General features: G+C 40.8%; 1 protein-coding gene across 1 annotated transcript in view; it reads right to left on the bottom strand.

Moving 5' to 3' along the window:
* celf5a (cugbp, Elav-like family member 5a) overlaps window positions 1-19,097 on the bottom strand; it is a 181,898-nt gene extending 162,801 nt beyond the window's left edge. The window contains exons 1-3 of the mRNA XM_038716210.1: window positions 18,799-19,097; window positions 14,388-14,481; window positions 11,535-11,898 (exon numbers count right to left, since the gene is read on the bottom strand). Of these exons, the coding sequence (XP_038572138.1) occupies window positions 11,535-11,898; window positions 14,388-14,465 (442 nt within the window). The 5' untranslated portion in view covers window positions 14,466-14,481; window positions 18,799-19,097. The remainder of the gene's footprint in view (window positions 1-11,534; window positions 11,899-14,387; window positions 14,482-18,798) is intronic.
* Window positions 19,098-20,093: the final 996 nt, after the last annotated feature.

Below are 20,093 nucleotides of genomic sequence, written 5' to 3'. Positions count from 1 at the left end.
CCTTTAACTCAAAAATACATAGATGTCACTAATTAAAACTAAAGAATGTAAGAAATAAAACGGTATTCAACCGTTATCTTCTTTGTAAATCAGCATCACCATACTAGTTCAAAGACATGCCAAAACTCCCATATGTTTACCAGCTATTTAAAGGTACAGCTAACAGTGTAACACTGAGCAATTGCACACACAGGAGTTGCATAGATCAAATTGAGCATTGCATCAACTCTTTAACAGCTAACTTCTCTGCTCCCTAGTCAAATATGTCTTTATTAGCCATATGCCAATTTCTTTATTGTCATGACGTACTAACCTTGACAAGAACAATTTTGGTAAATAGATCCTCCTTGGCAAACAGGAGTACAGTAGACTCTAACTTTACATATTATATGCACTCTGTTAACATTTACTTTTTCATTGTTTGGCTACAGGTCGTACACACCGATCAGCCATTACATTATGACCACTGACAGATTAATTGAATAACAATGATTATCTTGTTACCATGGCAACTGTCAGTGGGTGGGATATTTGAGGCAACTGATTGTTAGAAGCAGGAAACATGGGCAAGCATAAGGATTTGAGCAACTTTGACAAGGGCCAAATTGTGATGGCTAGACAACTGGCTCAGAGCCTCTCCAAAACTGCAGCTCTTGTGGTGCGTTCCCGGTCTGCAGTGGTAAGCACCTATCAAAACTGTTCCAATAAAGGAACAGCGGTGAACCGGCGACAGGGTCATGGGCGGCCAAGGCTCACTGATGCTTGTGGGGAGCAAAGACTAGCCCCTGTCAGGGGCTACTGTAGGTCAAACTGCTGAAAAAGTTAATGCTGGTTTTCATAGAAAGGTGTCAGTAGAACAGCTGGACCATGGAGCAATCAAAGAAGGTGGCCTTATCTGATGAATCGTGTTTTTTTACATCACATGTACGGCGGGGTGCATGTGCGTCGCTTACCTGAACCAGGACCTACTCTGGGAAGAAGGCAAGCTGGCGGAGGCAGTCTGATGCTTTGGGCAATGTTCTGCTGGGTCCTGCTATTCATGTGGATGTTACTTTGACACGTACCACCTCCCTAAGCATTGTTGCAGACCATGTACACCCTTTCAGTATTCCCTGATGGCAGTGGCCTCTATCAGCACGATAATGTGCCCTGCAACAAAGCAAAAATGCTTCGTTGTGTTGACTTGGCCTTCAAATTCCCCAGATCTCAATCCAATCAAGCATCTGTGGGACGTGCTAGACAAACAAGTCCGATCACAGCACTCCTTCAGAGGTCTAGTGGAGTCCATGCCTTGATAGGTCAGGGCTGTTTGGGCAGCAAAAGGAGGGACTACATAATATTAGGCAGGTGGTCATAATGTTATGGCTGAACAGTGTATTACAATTCTCTCTACACTGGCATCTTGCAATTAATTATATTTATATACATGCTAGTCGGACTATGAGCACAGTCATTTGTGTACAATAGAGACTGACAGCTACAGGCGTCAACAGCAGGAGCCCAATGTTAACGTCCTACTTCTACTTTGGGCATGAATCATATACTGCTGAATTGTCAGATATGAATGCAAGTCCTAGGAGACTGGGCTGGTTTAAACAACAGCCTCTCTATTTTCACTCTTACTTTCACTCCCTTTGCTCCATCTCCTTGCCCCAGAGGAGCCAAACTGCCCCAGTCTTATGAAAAAGTGTGAACTTGCTCTCAACGTGGCATTTCCTTGGCCAGAAAGTGTGAAGGTAGCACAAACCAAGCCAGTTCTGGCACCAGTCTCCCCTGCTCCCTCACACATCATTTGCACTCTTTGGAAAATGCTATCACTGTGGGTAGATTACTTGCTTACTTCATTTACTGCCATGTGGGGCTCCGGGGGAACTGATAGCCTTTCAGAGGGGTCGGGAGCTGAAACACACATCATCAGCACTGATACAATGTGATTATGACCTGAATCATTGCCAGCCAGGGAGGCAGGAGGCTCAGTGGCGCAGATTGACTGTGAGGGGGGTAATCAGTCTGGTCTCGGAGAAGCTTTTAACTCATATAATCACTCCCTCACCTTTGAAAAAAAAGATCTGTTCCCACACTTAAACAATCATGCCAATGTTCAGGGAGAAGGAGGACATATTGAGGGAGGACAGACAGAGAGGTATAATAAAGAAGAGCTGGAGCATGGAGTTGGCAGGGACTTTCCAAAATGCTCTCACTCATTGTTCTGACAACAATATTTTCTCTGCCCAGGCCTAATGGGCTTGTAATGAGCACTGTAATATAAGCAGTAGCCTAGCGTAACCTGTAAACCTTAATTAAGTCAGACAGCCACCTTAAAGGGAGCCAGAGATTGTGCTCAGCCACCATCTCATGATCCTGAAGCTGACTACACTCTTCCATCATTCCTTCATCAATCACTCCGTCCCTTCATCGCTGCTACCACAGCTCCAAGTTCTCCTCCATTTCTCCTTTCACTACCCCTCCCATCATCCCTTCACCTTGAGCAACGTCTGGGGGAGGATGATCGTCGCCGGGCGCTGAGGAGCATCGGCGTCCATCATAAGGGCAAGAGAAAAAAAAGGTCCCTCTCTGACCCCTGAGTAGGAGACCTCAGGCATTGATTTGTTGCTACTTGCTCATATAGACTACACTTGCCCCCAAGCAGCACTCAAACAGATCCATAAGCAGTACATCCCAAAGGACTGCCTGTGTGAACCTGTGTATTTACAGGAGATATACATATACGTGTTATGGTGTGCCGTGCATTTCCTAATGAGCCATCATAACAATGAAGAGAAATACATTTTGACACCTTCACACTTACAGTCTATTGTTTAGCTCATATATAATCCAACTGTAGAGTATTTCTCTCAAAAGCTGACAAATGTTTTTAGTTATATACTGTACGTGTAGCAACTTTAGGAAGGCTGAACATTAATACAGCTACAACTAGTTCCTGATAAAGTTCCTAAGATAATGCTGTTTGGCGGTAGGTGCAGTTTCGAGAGGAGACGTGATAGATTGCAACTGGCCGCCCATTCCCAAGTTGGCCAGAACTCTTTCAATATGTGGTTCTGGATAACACAACAGGATACAGCACTTTGGCATCTTCCACCGTACTGGAACTTTTAAGTAACCGTCGGCTTTTGTAGACTATCTGTGCACTTCATCCCTCTTCTGCTATTAAAGCCAGGGCGATCTATAAATACATCTAGTAGCCTGCATCCCTGATGAGCAAGCTAATTGACACTGTTAATGGATGGAGTTTCACAGACCTGTAAATAATGTGTAGGTTCACACTTACTGCCTCCTGCCGTGCTACTTCTGGGAGGGCAATGAGAGTTTACCTGCCAAGTCCCGTCTCTCCAGCCCGTTGTCCCTCCCTCCATCCCCCAGCCAAGTCTGCTCTGGCAAGGGGATTTACACAGAAATCAATAAAAGTTTCTCTGAGCCCCCCAACACCCCCCCCCCGTCAAAGTCAGAAAACTGCATCTCCTCCTTTTCATGTACTATAACAACCTCTTAGAAAAACAAACAAGACCAGGCAAAAGGAAATAATAAAATTACTTTCACTTGGCTCACACCCATTGCCTACTGCTATATAATACAGAGTGCATTGTTTCCACTGATGCAAAGTCTTAATTTAATATACCTAATAAGTATATTTAATGCAACATTCATAATAATGCTTGCCCTCTTTCAAAAGGTGAAAGGCGTTGAGACTACCAATTGATCAAAGCCACAATCATAGATGACTGGCAGCAGCAAACCGACTACAGACTAGGAGACGGAGCGGGATTTCAGCCACTTTGATTTTAGATGTCTTTAAAGATAGTGCTTCAAAGGCCCAGAGGTTGTTCATATGGAGTGATTGAAAGAGGAATGAGGAAGAAAGACACGAGGAGGTGAAAAACCACTACCTGGCTATACCACACACACACACACACATTCTTCTTCATTATACGGCTATACGCCTTGAGAAGAAACATTAATCGCAAACTTGAGTCCTCTGCTTCTAATAGTTGTTCTTTTCCTTAAATGCATGTACCAAATGGAGCATAACACATATTTTCAATTATGCCTTGTGACTTTGTGTCCTTGTCCCAGCTTTCCTTCTTTATTTATTTATCTCATGTCACCACGGAGCTAGAGAAGAGTAATAATTAACATTAATGGTCTGACTAACAAGCAGACACCAGGGTGTTAATTGCATTGACGTATATTTCCTAGTAACCATATTCAGCACAGTGGATTCCAGAAATACTGTCCTGCTAATGACCAAACAAGAAATAGATCTACTGTGTAGATAGATGGATAGATAGACAGACAGACAGACAGACAGACAGACAGATCAAAAGAATGGCAATGAAAAAACTCTGAACTCAACCCAAAGAGCAGAGGAAACAGATATGAGGACCCATCAGCCATTAATTAATTTGAGTAGTCTTTTTTAATTAAGCCAGATCTACCGTTGAATAGTGAACCACAGAATGGGTGCCATGTTGGAACTCCTATAAAGTCCACATACTCTGCTCATTCAACCACATTAACATTTGATCATCAAAAAAGAAATACAAATTCCATCTTTCATCTGTGCCTTCTTTACTATTTGGCATACAATTTGCTTGTATCACACTAAAAAATGTGGACATGATAAATCTCCAGTACAAAGCCCTTCACCAGTTTTTGTCTTTGGCAATAAAGCAAAGAGGCTGTTAGCTACAGCGTCGCTGCTTCATTGGGGCTGGAAATGAGGGGAACATGGCCCTACAGTTGCCCACAGATGCTCCCTCTGTCTCGCCCTCATTCTCTCCCTCCTTTTGAGCACAGTATGGGAGCAGTCTTTTGGGGGAGGCTGGCAGGCAATCAGTGATGTCATGCCAGCAGTACAGCGATGGCAGCTTAACCTATTTTCGGAAATACCACAGAATTTCTATTTATAACCGTGCTGAGCAGCATGTATCTTCACACATCCCTCACAAACCTGAGCATCCATAGACATTTTCCAATCTAAAATGTTTCTTCATTACAAATTGGGAATGAAGTAATATTTGTAGGAAAAAGGTCATTGTCATAACTGCCATAATTTAGGTAATGTCGGGTATGTTGTCAAAATACAGACATACATTTTTTGTCTGTTATTACAGCAAATATAAGCATTTTTATTGTTGCCTACATTGGTAATTTAGGAATAATATTAGCCATAAAATTGTAAACCGCATCCAAGATCAGAGGTTGAAGTTGCAGTATTTGCACTAGCAGCAGCAGTAGTAATATTGGTAATGAGTGGTAGAAGAAGAATAGATGTATTTCTAGTGTTACTAGAGGGATTGTCTCATTTTAAGAGCTTCCAGGTGATTATATTTTCTGCCGAACTTGGCCTCTGCTCCTCCTCCTCCACCCTCCATCAATCCCACCCTCCGGTGTCCAAATGGCTCTCAACCTGTCAGAGGAGTCCATGTCCCAAGCTGAGCCATCACTCTACTCCCCCACTGCCTTGGGATAAAAGTATCTATTTGTTTCTGCATCTCTGACAAACATTTCATCTTTTGCCCCTCCACTTATCCATCTGTCCATACACCCATTGTTCTGTGTCCATGTGTCAGTCTGTCATTTGCCTTGTGGCCCCTGCTGCATACATGTGCCATCCTCCCTGTCCAATTCGAGTGACAGTGCTAAGTCATAACCACACAGCTTTGTGTTCGCGTGCGCTCTCAGGCAGAGACATGTACGACATTTATGCATTGTTCATTCACACCAACATCAAGGGCTCAGCCATTTGGCAATCAGAGAGATGTGACAGCTTGACTAATCTGTGATTGTTTTTTTGGCCAAAACATGGGGGTTAGCGAGCCCTCCAAGGGCACAGTACTATAAGGCAAGACAAATAACTTATTATTTTCCAGGCTTGTACAAGGCTTTATCGCATGAGTTCTCCTGAACCATTCCAAAATGGAGAGGGATTATCACAAAACATTGCATTAAAATCTCCTCTCTCCCCTCTCCCTTGTTATTTCATTTTCCTTCTAAAATGAATCTGTGCCCAGCCAGGCTCAAACACAACATTAAAGAGCTCATGCTATTCTAACAGAACTACCAACCCCCTCCTCTCTTGCTCCCTCCTTTTTTCTCTCTGCGCCTTTATAACCCCCCGTCAGAGTACACTCTTCTCTGTAGGCAATGGCACTTTCTGCTAAGCTACACATACAAAATAGATAGGCTTCTATCCCTCTATTTAGACTAAGGAAATAGCTGTGACGTTTGCGCGTGAACAAGAAGGCGGTATGCTTCTACTGACTCTACCTTCAGGAGAAATGCGACCTACAACACATCAAAAATAAATTCAACCTAAAATCTTCTCTTTAAATTTTGATGGCTGTCAGCACAGTCATAAGAGGCAGCACAATGTTTCCTAACAATCCTAATAAATTCAAACGTACCTCATTTAATGCATCTGCCACATCAAAAATATTTCTAGCATTCATTTATTAATTTTGAGCTTGACACAACATCATTGGTCATTTTTTAAATACCAAGACAGAATAACAAATGGGTTTATTTAGGTAGCCATGTCATGAAAAAAGTGTCATTAACCCTTAACACCCATGCCATTACAGTCACGCCTCCAAACATGACACTGTCATTTAGTCCATTTTAATGAAATGCACATGCAGTGTACAGTTTCATAAACAAGTGCCTTGGTGTTGAAATTGGTCAATGTTTTCCCTTAGACCTCACAGTACATCTTCCCTTATCTGTCTCTGCTCCAGGCACCCATTAAGAGCAAACATATTCCAGAAATGTCATGAAATAACGCCACTTCCAACATACTGAAAGCATAATATACTGCAAGCCATAATGAATGTTGCATTGGAGCAGGAAATCAATCCATCTGAAAGGCTCTCTCGGGCAGGGATTAAGGGGTACGAAGTGGAGACAGAATAAAAGCCAGGTGCGTTTGGTGTGCGGACACTAACCTCGAGCAGAGCACGGCCTTGTCGGCATCTAAGATTGGCAATCTCCTTGGAAAACCAACAGAAAAGAGAAGAAGAGAGAGGAAGGCAGCACTCCTCATCCTGAAGTCAAGGCCCATAGCGCCTGTCAGTACCAGTTGAGCTGCTGCATCTTTTATGAGGAAAGCCCTGTTGCTTATTACAATATTTACAGACGTTTACAGATTGCAAAGCGGGTGTTGTTACTGCATTAGCTTGGCTCGGTGGCCTTTGCTCACTAGCCCTGACAGAAGATTTTATTCTAGATTTGTTAAATCGAATCACTGCACAGAAACACAAGGAGCATGAGAATTGTTTTTTTTCTGTGTCTCTCAGTGTTCACAAATTCAGCTGAAATGGAATAAATTCCTTCCCAAAAATGGTTTAATTCCTTCGGCAACCATGCAATGGTCATACTGCCTACTGATGTTTGTGAAATCAGTAACATCATCACAGCGTGATGGGTGTGTACCATCCATGTCACTTCTACAGCTCTGTTTATAGTCTGTAAGTGAATTAATCCCATCTGTTTCCTCAGGGGGGATGCTGTCCTACAGCAGTGTCGTGATCTTTGACACTTTCCATAAGGCACACACAATATGGAGACGTGTAGATGAACTCACACTCCCTTCATATGAAAGAGGAGAGAGATGTTTTAACAAACCAGAGCTTAGTTTAATCAGTGTTACTCCCTTCCAGGTATAATTTTTATACAGGATAACTGCAGTCTCATGTGGATGCCATTTCATTTTAAGTTGATGCATATGCTATGTTCGAACTATTCTCGTTTCCTTCCTTTTCACTTTTTTATTGGAAGGGCAACCCACAGAGGAACGTTATCCATCAGACCAGCTCAGAGGGAGAAAAAAATAAAAACTTAAATAAATATTTCATTAGATTATTCTGTGATTTAATATTCGTCTGCTTTGCTAGGGTATATGGCAATATCTCTGGTCCATTTATAAATGCATTAACGCAATGATACCTGGCAATAGCTTAATACTGATACCCAGGCTGAGTTGGTCGGCAGACTGAAGCAGCGTAGGGATTGTTTTGTTTTTCTCTCTGTCTGCGGTGCTGAATCACACCTGCAGAAAAAAATCTTTTCTTCCCACTCCCTTTCTCTCTCGTTTGACTGCATGTTACTTAAGTGCACGAGGGAAGATCATTCTCAACCATACTCAAGCTAAAATCTGACCAGAAAAAGAAAAAAAAATGCAATTCCACACACTGAAACACATTCAGCTTTGCTCCGAGTGCTTTTCATGTATACATCTTTTTCTTTTCAAAGCAGAACGGTCAATATGGACAAAAATAAATAAATAAGTGAAAAATAAATAAAATCAGAAAACAGCAACCTAAACACATGAAAAAAATGAAAGCCTTGGGGTGATTAAAGCCTTGGCTCTGTTTATATGCATGTGCATAAACGTGTAAGTGTGTGTTCTGCATGTGCAATAAGTGGAAGCTAATTAGAGCCAAAGGGAGAAGTTTTCACAGTCTGTGATAAATTCAACATCAAGAAATCCTCTACCTATTAATACCAATTGGGCGACAATAATTGGCAGGCCATTGACAGCGTGGGCAGAATTAATCATTTGAAGAGGCAGACTAGACTGAATTTTTAATTGGCAGAGGCAGCCACTGTTTAGGGAGGCAACTAGCTGATCACCCAAGAGACTGCTGCTTCAGACAATGCACATTTGCTAATCCTCTTGAGTCAAGTTATTATGGCCATGCATTATTATCACGCTTTACAAACTAATTCCTTGTTTTCCCTCATGGATTACCAAGGGGAAAAAATAGTTGCATAAGAAAAGAGGAAATAATAAACACACAAAGCACAATGTAGATGAAATGAAAATCAAAATGACTGTGCACAACACTGTGTGTGTGTGTGTGTGTGTGTGTGTGTCCGTCAATGTATTTGTCAGCCCGAATATGTCTCTTTGAGGGTGCTGTTCCAGTCTTTCCAGTAGGATCTAATAATCCTTTTCTGCTTAACTTAATAACATCATTAACTATAAAATAACCTCATCAGAGATCATTGACATATTAGGGTTTGTTTATGTATTGTTAATTGCGTGGCCCGGATTCATTAAATTTTAAGCCATTTAATTTGACTGAACAATACCTATCTAATTTTAATTAATTGTTTGCAAGTTAATGAACAAAGGTAATAATTTACTTTAAGAAGTGTATTTAGAAATAAGTTTTTATAATTTGTACTCAGATCGAAGAGATGACGTCATCTACCTGCTTTTATACAAGCTAATGTCTTAGATTTTTGGGGGTTACATATTAAACTGAGTTAACAGTAACAGAACTTGTGATTGACTTCCGATAGATATAAGAATGCACAAGATCAAGATTATTTTCTACTTTATACACTTTTCTTTAAAAAAGGGGGGAGATTTCGCTTTGTTACACAGCTCTTTAGAATTTGAGTCTCCATGGAAATAATCATTATGTTATACAGGGCAAGGACATTTTAGTATACGTATGTACAGAGATAACAATGAATGCCAAATGAGTGCTACACTGAAAGAAAGGTCTGTTCTTCACACAGACAATGTCAACTATGGAATCAGGACCATTTGCCATTCAGGCATGTGGCTTCAAGAAATATGCGGCTAATAGAAGCTATGACAGCATAATCGATGCTACATCCAGTATGAAACCTTCATAAACCTAACTGTCACATGTTTTGATCTACGTGTGATCACTGAGATTTTGAATATAATATCACTTGCTAATTTCAACTTGAATATGTACATAAAAAATATCTATGTAATTACAGTATACTGTGATACTTTCTTGGTTTCTCTTACTTTGGTACTTACTTGTTACTTGTTGTGTCTTCTGTCAATAAAACTGTGCAATCAATCCCAGGATGTTAATCCATGTTAATGAATATATATAGGGCAAAAATAAATCATTCTATTTTTGAGATGGCCTTTGAGCTTTGTGACAGTTGTGGACGACCTTTCTAATGGTAACAAATGTAATATCTTTGGATGGTGATTCCATATGTCATAGAAGACTTGACATTGTTTGCAATGTTTGCAAATGGAATTCACATTATTGTCACAGCCTATCATTTGTCTTTTCTAAATGTCACTGCAATAAAAAGGCTTATCTCCTGTACTGACATCCTTCACATATCAACATCTAGTCTGCAGGAGAACAAAATGAGGAATCCAAAGGTTGAATTTAGAAAGAGGCTATTTTTTGTTGGACAGTCACGCATCTGTTTTTTGGTCTGTGACATCTAGGAGGCAGATTCAGAAGGACGGATGGGAGCACATTTTAAACCTTAAGTGTTGTGCAAAAGAGCTAAGCACGTCACAACTCTTGCTCAGTGTTGTTTTTCCTCCCTTTGAATTGTGAATATGGTGTTTACAACAATTTCAAAATGCGGAAACTATGATTCCAATATAATTATGATACTGGAGGTCACAGTCTTTATTATCATGGAAGTCTCCTAATGTATGTAAATGTCACTGTGATTATTTCAAGGGGTTAGGGTTCATGTCCAACCTGCCTGAGTGCAACTACAAATTAACTGTGATCAACACAATGAAAGTTGGTTGAAAGTGATGATGATGACGATGACGACGATGATGATGATGACGCCACTGCGTGGATAAAGGGGTGGGGGGGGTTAACGAAATGGTTTTCCCACCCAGGCAGTGATGTATAGGCTACACCGTACATCTTTGATAACCAACTTCATTACGGAAGGTGGAAGTTGTCACTATAGTGAGCTGAGTGGATTTACACCCTCTGCCTCCCGCAGCCTTCCATTTCAGAAGAAGCAGCGCAGCATCGCTGCCCCACTCTCCGTGGCGACGTCCGTCATTTTGCGACAGTTCTTGCGCCCTTTGGAGGCATCGTGGTATTGAACTGATTTCACTGTGTCGGGTTTGTAACCAGCACGCCCCATTCGCACATGGGGAGATGTTAAAGAAAACATATGAATGAATAAATGATGCCGCCCCCTCCGCAAAAGACGGGACTGGCAAGCGAAGCCTCTTTAAAAATGCATCCTTTCCAAGCGCCTCTGCCCCACTTAAGAGCGTGTTAAGACTGTAGGCTACTGTTCAATTGCAATAAAACCGAACATGACCAACACAGTTTGCCACCCTATCATTCGTGATACTGCACGCGCTCATAATATTTGTAAATCTCCCATTTTAAGTGTTCTCGTAATAAAAACAAATATAGAATTATAAAGATGAAAATACAAATGCTCTAAAATATTAGGCAGTCAAAAAATAGATAAGAAATTGTGCTTTATAAACAAAGAAATCATAACTGGGACAAAATGACAAACCTTTGTTAGATGAAAATATTCAAGCAATGATGCAAAAGATGGTTGTATGTAGGACTGTTTAGAACAGTAGACTGATATCATATGAGATATAAAAAAAAATAAAAAAGTGACAAATATCAGAATTTTTCGCGTCACTATTTCAGAGTTCAAACGGTACAGTTAATAATAAGCAATTATTAAGCTATATGGGCCTCGCAGTCATTTGAGGGTGGACACGTTACCTTTGTGCATGCCGGTGTATCGGTCCTTGAGAACTGTCAGTTCGTGGATTTTCCCAAACTGTTCAAACAGGGGTTTCAGGTCTTTTTCTTCCAAGTTCCGCGGTATCTGCCCGATAAACAGCTTAATGGCATCTTGGTCTTTCATGTTGCCGCTCTCCGGATGAATTGAAATGGGTTCTGACCCGTTCATGGGTTTCGGGAATGTGATCTGAGGGTACTGGTGCTGATGTGGGATAAGTAGTAGTGGTTGTTGGGTCGTTGGTGCCCCCGGTCCGGTGAAAACCAGGCTGGAGTGAGCGGGCTGGGGCTGCTGTGGATGGTGCTGCCTTCTTGTTTCAGTCTGAGTGAATCTGGCCATTCTGAGCTGGGAGCAGAGTGGATAATAATGACAACACACACACACACTGTGAGAGAGCAAGCACTCAGCTGGAAACCAGGCTGACTTTCTATCCGACACACAACACACACGCACACACAGTAGGATGCACGGCAGAGGGGGGTGATAGCGGCGGAATAAGCACGCAGGAGCGACAATAGACACTCTGGAGCGACACCCAGTGTCAGTTATGAAGTACTTCAACTTAGTAAAGGCAGTTGTGCCAGGAGGTTGGCAAGTATTGTTTGACATTTGGGCTCTGACCAGCTTTTTTGAACATGACTGGGCATGTTTGTAAAGTAGGCTACTTTCCTTCCAAACAGTGGTGGAAGAAGAACTGCAAATCCTTTACTTAGTAAAAGTAACAACCCAAGGGAGAATATTCCACAGGCCTTTCTCACAGCAGACATTTTGGCTAGTCATAGAAGGAACAGCACCTGTGCCAAAATAACTAATAATGTTAATGATTGCTCCTTTCAATATAAGTGTCATCATTAAGTTTTCATTATTTACACTTGTGTGTGGCCTGCTGTGATATGTGTCAAAATGTTGTTGTCATTAAAAAGCCTATTACAAGTAAAAGCCCTTAATTTAATTAATTTAAAACTTTACTTGAATAAAACAGGTATTGACGGTAAGGTGAAGTCATACTACACTCAAATGACTGGTGCGTTAATGCGTCACCAGTATTTCAGTGTAAGTTGTGTGGGTTGTGCTGAGTCTGACTTAAGTGAAATGACATGTAGTAAAGTAAAAATCTACAAAGTTAACTGCAGTGGATGCATAAAATTTAATCTAAATCGTGTGAAACTTTGTAGATAAATAAAGTGAAACTGTGCAATATTCCCTCTCTGAAATGTGGAGAAAGGTATCACAAAGTTAAACGCAAACTTTGACTGTGCTCGAGTACAGTAGCTTACTTGAGCAAATGTCCATAGTTACTTCTTCTGCTGGTAATCACAAACCATTTATCAAATCTACAAGTAGTAATCCATCAATTCCCAAGTCTTACTGATAAAAACTGGCATGTAGATGTCAAAAATCCAACTACAAATTTCAATGTCTACCAAACTGAAATACAGGAGGATTACTCACAAATGTGGGTCTATCAAGAAGCTTGACAGTCACTTTTCAGCATTAAAACTACATTGATGTTAGATGCTCATTTGAGTTTCTTTAAAATCAGAACAATGTATATTACAATATGCTTAATAAAATCTGAAAATCTAACTACTTTCAGACATTTTCTGGCTTCATAGTGTCACACAAAAAGCTAATAGTGATGAAATATACACCTCTATTAAAAGTAGAAAAACAGTACAAGCTGCCTCAGCTACCCTGAATGACAGAGGTTGAAAGATATTACTGTAGGTGACCATACAGGTTGCACAGTAAAAGCTGCTGCAAGTGACAAGGGCGCTTTTTATAAAAGTAAATAGCATTGCTGTCATCTATCTGTCATTGGATTGAGCCAAGGGACTTGCAAACATTAACCACAATTACGAGACTTACTGTAAGTACTTTTCAAATAGCAAGCAGGCTAATCCCCCGAGAGAGGGTTTTGCATCATTTGCCTTTTCTTTGTAGACACTGTCAATAGTACTCAGATCCAAATCCATCATCAAAATAAAGTTTTCACTTAACTGTTACTGAAAGATGAACACTAACAAAGCAAATGCACAACAGGCAGCGTAGTTTGATTGTACCTTAGCCACAAACCACCCATTAACTAAAACACATCCGCTGGACAGATTTCTAATTACAGCCTATTTAACAGTGGATTAAATAAAGTGATATATACTGTCTGTGACAGCAGGCTCAAGGCTGCAAGGTGAATCAATACCGCTGCTGGCTGCTGCTGCTCCTCTTACTGTGGAGCAGCGGCACCACAGGGGTCCCCTCCCAGAACTTTGACTTACGAACGGCTGCATCACTGTGTGAGAGAATCGCCTTCAACTGCCTCCGTTGCTCTGAATTCAGCAGTATACCCGTGAAGCAAGGAAAGGCTCACATCCAAAGGGCCTTGGTGTGCAGCAGAAACAGATTGGTCAACAAAGTTCAGCGTTGAGAAGTTTGGAGAAAGACGTAGGCATTCAAGAGTAGATGGTTGTTTTCACTGAGAGGGAAGTGGGGATAGTTTCAGCTGTATTGAACTCTGCTCATAATATTTCTTTCTGCAAAGCTCAATAAGTGCAAGTGTAGAGGGAAAGACATCAGCAAGCAGGGATACACATTGACATTACAAGTCAATAAAACAGTGGGTGGTAGCTATACAGACACAGGGCTTTTTTATTGTAAACTTGTTCTTTTGAAATGTGAACGTAATTCTTTGAAGCAGTAGGTCCCAGAGTGGCAAGTAAGACAACAGTTGCTGAAACTGCTGTTTGTTTTCGATTTGCACGCCCAAGTCGCAGTGTTGTTTTATGCTCCGTTCATCGTGTTATAAATTTATTGATTAAAAGAGGCAGGGTACTCACTGAATGTGGCTGGTCGTCTGAATGGGAGCTGGCAGGGACAGGAGTCAAAGTAGATGTGTTTGGCGGATGCCTCAGCATGTTAGCCCTCTTACATCTGTAGTGAGGAAACAAACAGGGACACAGAGCAACTCATATTGAATAAGAGTACTGAGCTGTCATGGCACTAGCTTACTGGACTCTGAGGGAGGTTGAGTGGCTATTCTTAGGGATGTGGTCAACACAGGGGGAGGGGTATTGAGAACTTCCACTTCATGGTTTTTTATTGACCAATGCCATTAGTGTTTCGCCAAGCTGAAGGCGGAGACAAGAAATCGATAAAGGTCACACTATTAGTGCGAACTAAAAAGTTACATACAATTTAACAGGCTGGCGTTTATTCTGCTGCTTGTTAACCAGTCTGGACCCTGAGAGAGAGGCAGTCTGGCCTGATCTGTTCAGCTTGGGAAGTCTGGAAGGCCCAGAGGGAGACAAAGGCCGCAAAGGGAGCCATTTTGCATTCTGTATGCATTTGTAGACATACAGTCAAGACAGACAGGCAGACAGGCTCACACACACAGTTCCTAATTACCCAAATTCAACATTATTCTTCACATCCAGTCAGTCACTTGCATATTGTGCAAACACAGCAACGCGCATAGGCACAAACAGCATACGAGTGTGTATGAGCACACACAACTTAACTCACCATATGTCTAGTTAGGAGTTGAAGTCAGTGAGTGAATGAGGAACTTGGCAAAATAAAAAAAGTACTGTTACTTTGCTGTTAAAGGGGGAGCTTCATCTCTGCTTGGGCTAGCATGGTGAAGTTCTGAAAGTGTAGTTGTGGTTTAATAAGCGGTAAGAGTTGAAGGTGTCCCTGGTGCCTAATTCACCATTGCACTCTGGTTATGCATTGCAAAGCATGCTCGTTCAACTGTAAGGTGTTGTTCAAGAAAATTAGGGTGTGATGTGACGATGGCATATCACTCTGGAGACAGTTTTATGGACCACTGACTTAACAGGCTGATGAGATGTGATAAGAGCAGGCTGAACTGTGGAGTTATTGTGCTGCACCTTTCTCTCCATGCCTTAGGTCCCTGCATGGTCTGAAAGTAGTGTAGAGCTCTTCAATATCGATCAGAGCTTTTCCACTAAACAACACTCACAACACGTCTATCCTGATGTTGGTCCAACCATTAAAGGAATGGGCTCTGTTGGATGTGATCAAGAAAACAAACTAAATTTCCGCTTGCTCCCATAAATCATTGTAGGACCAATTAATTCTCTTTTTGTGAAGTGTAAATAATCAGCGGGCAGGGATGAAATTAAAAGCACGTGAACTATTCAAGCACATTTTTAATTCCAGTTAGAACATAGATGTAGTCATTAGGAGAGAGCTGGCAGAGAACAGACTCTTGCATATGGGCTCACTGCAACTAGCTGTCTTAATACTCATAAGCTAAACTATAATTACACCGACATTGCTTCACCTTCCACAGACTAAACAAAATATTTTCATGGAAATACCAGACTTGAACAGCACCAATTTTGCAGTGCCTCTTTCTTAACATTTGCTCTGATATAGCCGAACATATCTGATAAGCACTTACCATTGCAGATTAAATTGTTTGAACATTTCTCAAATTCCCAGTTAGCCGAGACTGCATTAGATATTATTTCATTCTGGTTGGTTTATGGCAGCTGGCTGATTAGCAGTGGTGAAAAGTAAGTTCATTTATTCAAGTACTGCACTTTTGAGATACTTTACTTGAGCAATTCCATTTCATGCTGCTTTGAACTTTAACTCAACTACGTTTAAATCATAGCCTTATTTACTACTTACTTTACAGACTCTGATTAATAATACAAAATGTATGTATGTATTATTATAGGTTATAATATAATAAGAGAATTGTCACAAGCTACCCAGAAGTATATACTAAAGTAAGCAAATTAACACATTAGTGCATCATTAGTTATAATCCAATGATATAATTTCCATTATTCTGATACAGGCCATTCTACATATTAAGTAGGCTACTTTTAATTTTTTAAGTAGTTGTGAAACTGTCTCAATTTACATCGATACCTTGTGTTACCTACATAAGTAAATGTGTCTCTCAGCGAGAAGATTAGCTATTTGTTATTCTTAATACCTTGAAATCAGAAGAAACAATTAATGGCACGCAGATCGGAAGAGCCTTTTTTCCAGGCAAAGTTTTGCATTGAATAGTACGTTAGCCGGTTAAAGGCAAGCATATTAGATTTTTTCCATAGAGAACTTAGTTATATTTTGTGGTTAGGGCTGATCTGGGGGCAGCAAAGAGAAGTCATTCAACAGATGGAGACAATTTCAGAATTTGAAAGGATTTAAAACTGCCCCTGAATTGTCCCTCTTCCTCCTAGACAGGTCTGTTTTATTTGGCTGTGTATAGTCCATGGAGGTAAAGATAGGCCACGCTGGACATTACTGTAATACAAACTGGCTTTGCCTTGCTACAGAGCTGTATCTTGCTGTTGGCTTATTATTAAGAAGACATACATTTCTAGGGAATGTTGATAACTTTAGCTTTCTCAACAAAACTACTAGTTCCGAGCAGCCAAATATGTTTGTTAGACCTAGGGTTAGCCTACATGTAACTTAGGTGTATGAATGGTACTAAAATAAAGTTTAATTTGTTTCACCATCATCATATTATAGTTATTCATTTTAAGTAGGCAAAAATCGATACATTACCTCATCATTATGCAGCTGTGAAAAATAATTTTAAAAATAAGTGTCTTTCTGTCACTCCCGTTCAAAACAAATGCACACGCTAGCCAGATTCAGCTTTTGACGAGGTGGAAACACTACCACTTTTGTCCACAAAATGAAGGTTTCTTGCATTGAATGCATGACTTTTACTTATAACTTAGTATTTCTATTCAGTGGTATTACTACATTTCCTGAAGTAAAAGATCTGAGTACTTCTTCCACCACTGCTGATTTGGCTCAAGCTTTGCGCAGACCCAAATCCAGGATGTGGCTTCCTCCTATTGAGTGGGTGGATCTCGGGCCACACAGGGCCATGAAGTGGATATTTTTCTGCACTGTGCATTGCACAAGTTGCAGGATAAAAGAAGGGCAGGAATGATTGGAATTAATTAATTTTGACATATTGGAGATTCATATTATCATCCAAAAACGTCCTCTAAAAGACTCAAAGAATCGCCCACTGTGGTTGTTGCAGTTTTGTTGTACAAGAGAGAGCAGTATCTGCAACTACCTCAGTTTCATTTCATGCTGTCAGCAGACTACATGGTGTTCAAACCCCTGTGTCATCCCTTTCTGCATCCCTGGATCAATCATGTCCATTTTTTAGAGGGAATATTTATCTTTCCTGGCATGCAAAGGCTGAACATACCACATGGTCACAAGTAAATCCTTGCAATATTGAAACAGAAGGCGCAGAATATTGAGTGGGTGTGTTCAGGTTGGTACGTGTTTAAAAACATCAAACAAAAGGATCCAGGTTCCTTAAGCATTTTTTGGAAAAAATGAATACACATCTGCACAGGCAATGCAAACAATACATATACTATAATCTCCACCATTATAAGAAATTCTGTGTTGTGTTGTTGGACTGCCATAGCATGACTCTGTAGTCATGAAATCTAAAGTCTGGTCACAGCCAGTGTGTATGGTCATGGTGGCCAAGTGTGTATCTTTACAGAGCACACAATTCACAGTGATTTAAAGAAATAAGTTTACTTGGTGACTTTTTGATTATCCAGAGTATCTGGGCCTGTGCGGCTATTTTCCCATCACCACTACAGCACATATAAAAAAGTATCAGTGGCTATTGAGGCAGTGTTTAGTTTGTACTTGCATTTTCTAACCACCAGATGGAAGCTGTGTTCCTTTGTGATTTCCCCTCCTATCCAACCAGTCATGAAAGGACACCCTTGTCTTCATAATGACTAACCTGTAATAAATTCTTGCCAGTTCCCCTAAAGCTGTGTCTTAAATATCACATTTGCTGTTAATAATCCATATCGACAGACATCATTCTCTGACAGAAACTGCCAGCCAAACAAGCAGGGTTTAGTAGATAGCTCGGGAAATTTGGCCTACTTAGTTGGCTGGTTATCACTCTGCTTTGGCACAGTGTACGCGGTTGAGGCTTTGCACAACTTTTATAGTGTGTTAAATCGACTGTTGCGGGAAACATTACGATACCAATGTACATGTATGGAAAGGCCTGGATGTTAGGCCACAAGGAGACATTGGTGGAATGTATTTTATATTTATTTATTTGACAGGGACAATGCAAACAATTATAGTGTCAAAACAAAGCTTGTCACTGAAGTGCTGCATATAAAGTTTGTAGCCAATGCTAATTTTCAACTCCTGTCACTGGTTGGGCTTTTATAAACAATAGAATTTACATACTTGTCACAATCCTGTCCTGTGCGTGTCTGGGTTTCAGTCTGTGTGTCTTGTTGCGGAGTCTGGGTTTTTGTTCCATGTCTGTGTTCCTAGTCCTGTGCCTTAGTTCATGTCTTAAGTGTTTACTCCTGGTCTGTGTACTTCTGTGTTTTGCCCATGTCTGTTCTGAGTTCTGTTCAAGTCTTAGCTTCTGTCTGTGTTCCTTGTTGGTGTTAGTTCATTTGTGATCTGTCCGCTTGTTTATATTACTCTGATGTTTAGTGTTGAGTAACTCCCCTCAGTAATCTGCCTGCCTGCTAGTCTGTTTTCCCTTCTGTCTCTCTGCCTTTTTAACCCTGATCCCAGTCACCTGTGTTGCTCCCGCCCTGCTCGTTAGTCACTGTGTATAAATGTCTGGTGTTTCTGTTCATTTCCTGTCTGGTCATTGTCTCATGTCAGTCCTGTCCTGTCGCATGTCGCATGTCGCATGTCGCATGTCGCATGTCGCATGTCGCATGTCCTGTCCTGTCCTGTCCTGCCGGATGTCGTGTTTCTACCCGTTGCTACCTTTTGGATGTACCAGTTCCTGTAGTTGTGAGTTCTGTTTGTGGTGCTTGGGATAAATAAACCCTGGAACTCAATCTCAGCTCACAGTGTCATGTGTTTCGGCTCACTCCTGCTGCACTCACTCAGCAAACCCTGACAATACTTTACTACTTCAATTTAAAAAAATAATATAAACATGATGTATAAACATGCATATCATATACAACTCTTACCTACTTACAATAATTAAAAATGAGTACACTTTTGGTTTGTCTTTTTAAGCCTGGAAGTAAACATTTTAAAGTCAGGTACAGTCTTGATGTCAGATGGTAATGAGTTCCAGAGTTTAGAGCTCTTCACAGAGAAGGTCGTCTGTCCAAAGCTGGTCCTGCAGTATGGTATTTTACAGTCATGATTTGTGGAGCTCCTAGTGACTCGAATGCTGTTTTGTCTCTCAACAAATGAACTTAGTGGCTGAGGTGCTAAGTGATTAATGCACTTGTGAATCAATTTAAGGAAGCAAAGATTGCTAAAGCTATCAAAATTCATTAAATTATATTTCTTAAGGATGGTACAGTGATGATGGCGTATTGGTTTTTTATCCATAATTTTTATTGCTCGGTTGTATAGAGAGCCTATGCGTTTGGTTGCAGTGGGAGCGGCTTGTGCCCATGCTGTCATGCAGTATGATATGAGAAAAAATCATAGCATGCATGTACAGCAGGGCTGCCTGGTTTGATATGTAGCTTCTGATTAGTTTGAAACAGCTGAGA

Source organism: Micropterus salmoides, unplaced genomic scaffold, assembly GCF_014851395.1.
Source record: "Micropterus salmoides isolate LMB-PRFRI ecotype aquatic unplaced genomic scaffold, ASM1485139v1 Ms_hic_scaffold_13, whole genome shotgun sequence".
In the NCBI taxonomy this organism is placed as follows: domain Eukaryota; kingdom Metazoa; phylum Chordata; class Actinopteri; order Centrarchiformes; family Centrarchidae; genus Micropterus; species Micropterus salmoides.
Note: the sequence above shows the minus strand (reverse complement) of the source record. Positions and strands in the feature narration are given on the sequence as shown.